The 4167-nt window shown below is 39.1% G+C and overlaps 1 protein-coding gene across 1 annotated transcript; it reads left to right on the top strand.

Annotated features, from left to right (window-relative positions):
• Positions 1-469: 469 nt before the first annotated feature.
• LOC311097968 (piggyBac transposable element-derived protein 4-like) lies at positions 470-3648 on the top strand (the record flags this gene model as incomplete). Its single annotated transcript, XM_084137978.1, has 3 exons — positions 470-704; positions 808-1443; positions 2861-3648. 3 exons carry the CDS (start codon positions 470-472, stop codon positions 3646-3648), a joined length of 1659 nt encoding a protein of 552 aa, XP_083994104.1.
• Between the last annotated feature and the right edge of the window lie 519 nt (positions 3649-4167).

Here is a 4167-nt window from a genome sequence, read left to right as displayed (position 1 = left end):
GTTTACATTTAAGTGTGAGCAGCTCTCTTCAGTTAAGGACACTTTTCTCTACTCCACTAAGGCTAACAGAGAAATGTCACACACAAAAAAAAAAAAAAAACCATTAAAGTCCCATGACTTTATATCCATTTTTTCTTTTAATATTGTAAAGGGCTCACATACTGTCCATTTATGCTAATTTTGGCCTTCAAAAGCGTAATTTCTTTTTTACATATACAAATAGAAGAGACAAGGAGAAACTGTAAAGAAACTAATATTAATATATATCTTAGCTGTCTGAGCGAAACCTTTTTTGTCATAAATCACAAGTTTTGGACATATAAGGTTTCTGTCCAATAATGACAATATATAATAACTATATACTTGATAAACTGTTTGATGTGCATTTGAAAATATTCTTGTGCTTTTGAATTTCTTTACACAGAGTGTGAGTATGGCTGGTCCCAGTCAATCAAGATTAACGGTTGAAATGGTTGTAGAGATGCTGCATGAAGAACAGGATGAGGAAGATGAGGCAATTCTTAGTACTGATTCAGACTCTGTGATATCTGATGCTGATGACCTAGACTATGTGCCACAGGGTCAATCTGGAGTTGTGGGTGTAAATCCAGCTCTTGTAGATGAAGAAGACTCCTTTGATGACATTGAAGACTTGTCTGATGAGTCCTCTGAAGATGAAACTCAGACCCAGTCAGATAGAATGAGTAAAAGGGGGTCTTACTGGAGCGAGCATCCCCCCCCCTCAGGGCAGAACAAGAAGCCACAACATCCTAAGGAGCTGCCCAGGACCTGTACCTGGTTCAACAGCTATCTCACCAAAAGATGCCTGGGATATGTTCATCAGTGACAACATCATTGAGGAGGTTCTGAAATGTACCAACTTAGAGGGACGAAGAACAGCAGCAGCAAAAGGGAAAGAGTGGAGAAGCATTGACAAAGAGGAATTCATGGCCTTTATTGGTTTGACCCTCCTTGCAGGAGGGGATAAGAGCTGGGATGTGGCCTTGCGGGAGCTGTTTCTGGATCCACTGCAAAATCCAATGTACAAAGCAACCATGGGGCTCAGGAGATATGAGGATATCCGCAGGTTCATACGATTTGATGACAGGAGGACCAGGGCATTACGACTGGAAACAGATCACATGGCAGCATTCAGGTATGTCTGGGACTGTTTCCTGGCCAATAGCAGACGACGGTTCATCCCCAGTGACTGTGTCACCATAGATGAGCAGCTTGTGCCATTCCGGGGCAGGTGCAAGTTCTTGCAATACATGCCCAGTAAGCCTGCAAAGTATGGATTAAAAATATTCTGGATGTGTGATGCAAGCGTGCCTTATGCGATAGATGGAATGGTCTACACAGGGAGACAGCCAGGAGAGGAGGTTCAGCGGAACCTTGGAGAGAATATCGTCCAACAGTTGTGTAGCGGAATCAGACAGACAGGTGAATATAGAATACTTAAGTGAATATACTCTTGAAATGATAACACCTAGATAGGGTTGGGAACCGAGAACCGGTTCTTATCCAGAACCGGTAGTGTTTTTGAAAAAATACCGGAACCGTGCGAAATTCCTAAGTTTCGGTTCCGAAAACGGTTCTGGTGCGCTGTTTTGGTGAAGTGCTGGGGAGCTTATCCTTTAACCTCATAAAAATAGTAATGAATAAAGCCCTCGCGCTCCTCAAATAGCCTACGTTTTGCGTCAGATATCAACGGAGAGAGATTCAAACACCCACGCGATCTTATCCTAAATTACAAAAACCTCACCCCTGAACATTCAAATCTGTTTGCGCTGTCGTTGACCCAGAGAGAGCAGTTGTCAATATGAAACAGCTTTACAATCACACAGTATCGATATTTATGTTACAAATATTCAAATGATCACATAAGTACTGAGATAAAAGTTTATTAGAGTAGAAACATAAAATCTGATGCTTCAAAACATAAAAAAAAAAACGCATGAATGTTTTTTTTTGTGTTCAGAATTTACAAAATATGTAATATGTTATTTTTCAAACCGTGTTTTTGTCTTATCCTGAATTACTACGTTAAGCCTGCAATAAGCGTTTATACTCGGACTGGCGGATCGCAGCCGCTGCGGAGTAGCCCAGTAGCCCAGTGCCTGCGTGACTCTTCATAGACATAAATAGAGAGAAGTAGCTCCGGCAACAATGTTCTTCCGCAAGACGCATGCAGTTCTGTTTATTAACTGCTAGAGCGCTGATTTATCCAGTAATGAAACAAGTAAAGTCTTTATGAATCAATCATTCAAAACGATTTTAAAAATAATCTGTTCTACACACATCTTACATGGGTATTCAAGCATATTCTACCCCTTCTGAGAGGGTATTCTCCACTGCTGGAGGTACAATAAGCTATAGGAGAGGTCCCAAATTATTCTAGAGAATGCAGAAATTTTTATTTTCCTTCAGAAAAAAATATATTTTTTGCAAAAATTGCTTAATAATATGTTGAATTTGTTGACATTACCAGTCTGTTAAACTCATTTTCCCTTATACTACTATTTTTTTATTAGTTGTTTTAATATTTTTTAATGAATGGGAACCGGAACCGGAACCGGAATCGTTTGGTGGAACCGGAATCGGAACCGGAACCGGAAAATTTCTTACGATTCCCAACCCTACACCTAGATCACTGTACCAATCTTTTATGGTGTGTATTTTATTTTTAATTACCATTGTGAGAAACTGATTTATTTGCACTATGCAATACAATACATTAGATAATCTATTCATTGTTTATTTTATTGTTGAAATTGAGAGTTTTACGTTGAGTAAATTGATTTAAGTAATTAAATTTAAGTAATTTAAGTAATTGTTATATTATTTTTTTTAATTATAGGTCGCAATATCACAATGGACAACTTCTTTACCAGTGTCCCTTTGGCTGAGAAGCTTCTTGAGAAGAACCTGACCATTGTGGGAACTCTTCGCCAGAACAAGCGGGACATACCGCCTGTCATGAAGCCATCCAAATTGAGCGAGAAGTATAGCTCAGAATTTGGATTCAATGGCAACATGACCATGGTAAGCTATGTGCCAAAGAAGGGAAAGGCTGTTGTCCTCCTGAGCACCATGCATGATGACAAAGCAGTGGATGACAACAGTGTTTCTTTCAAGAAGAAACCAGAAATTATCAAGTACTATAATAAAACCAAAGGAGGAGTGGACACAATGGATCAGATGGTTCGCACCTACTCATGTAAGCGGAGAACACGGAGGTGGCCCATGGTGCTATGGTACAATGTACTGGATGTTGCCACCCTCAATGCCTACACCATCTTCACTGCACATCACCCTGATTACATGGGTGGTGTGACCAATGCAAGATGGCTATTCCTCAAGGAGCTCGTCAAAGAGCTTGTCATGCCTTATATGAAGAGGCGCTTGGAGGGCATGCCTCGCCTTCAAAGCCATATCATAGAGGCAATGGGAAGATGTGGGATAGAAAAACAAAACACTCGGCCACAGGAGGACATCAGACAGGAGGTCCAATCGAAGAGGAAGAGATGCAGAATATGCCCAGCTGCCAAAGACAGAAAAGTCAGCAGCTGGTGTTCCCAGTGCACCAGGCCGGTGTGCAAGGAGCACAAACGTGTAGTTGTCATTTGTGAGGCATGTAAGCACTAAGATGGCAATTTGATATGCCACTGTACCAGTGTGATTTTATTTTGTTGGTTGTATTTTCTTTTATTTGATCACATTCACCACAATTCAATACAGTTACACAGTTCAATTTCAGTATCAGTTATCTGTGATATGTGATATATGAATGCTATGTGAGACAAAGTGGCAAATAAACATTTCAAGAGTTAAATGTGTTGTCTAAATGACTGCTAAAATGATTCATTTGACAAAATGTTGTCTTTATTCTTTTGTTTTATCATGCTTGATTAAATTTGATATAGTAACACAACACCTAGAAAAAAATTAAAATAATAATTTTTGGTAATTGAAAACAAGAAATTTGTAATATTTATAAATCATGAAATTTATAGATCATGGAATATTAAATGCTTAAATAAATTGATCTCAAAAGATAAAAAAAAAAAAAAAAAGTCCAGCCATGCATGAAATATCATAGGAAATGAATACGGGTCTTTTTAGACCCATGTTGTGCATTAGAAGGGGTTTCCATAGCTTGCGCAT

Source organism: Abramis brama (assembly GCF_963993115.1).
Source record: "Abramis brama genome assembly, chromosome: 15".
In the NCBI taxonomy this organism is placed as follows: Eukaryota; Metazoa; Chordata; class Actinopteri; order Cypriniformes; family Leuciscidae; genus Abramis; species Abramis brama.
The sequence above is the reverse complement of the archived record's forward strand: the minus strand, read 5'-3'. Positions and strand labels throughout refer to the sequence as shown.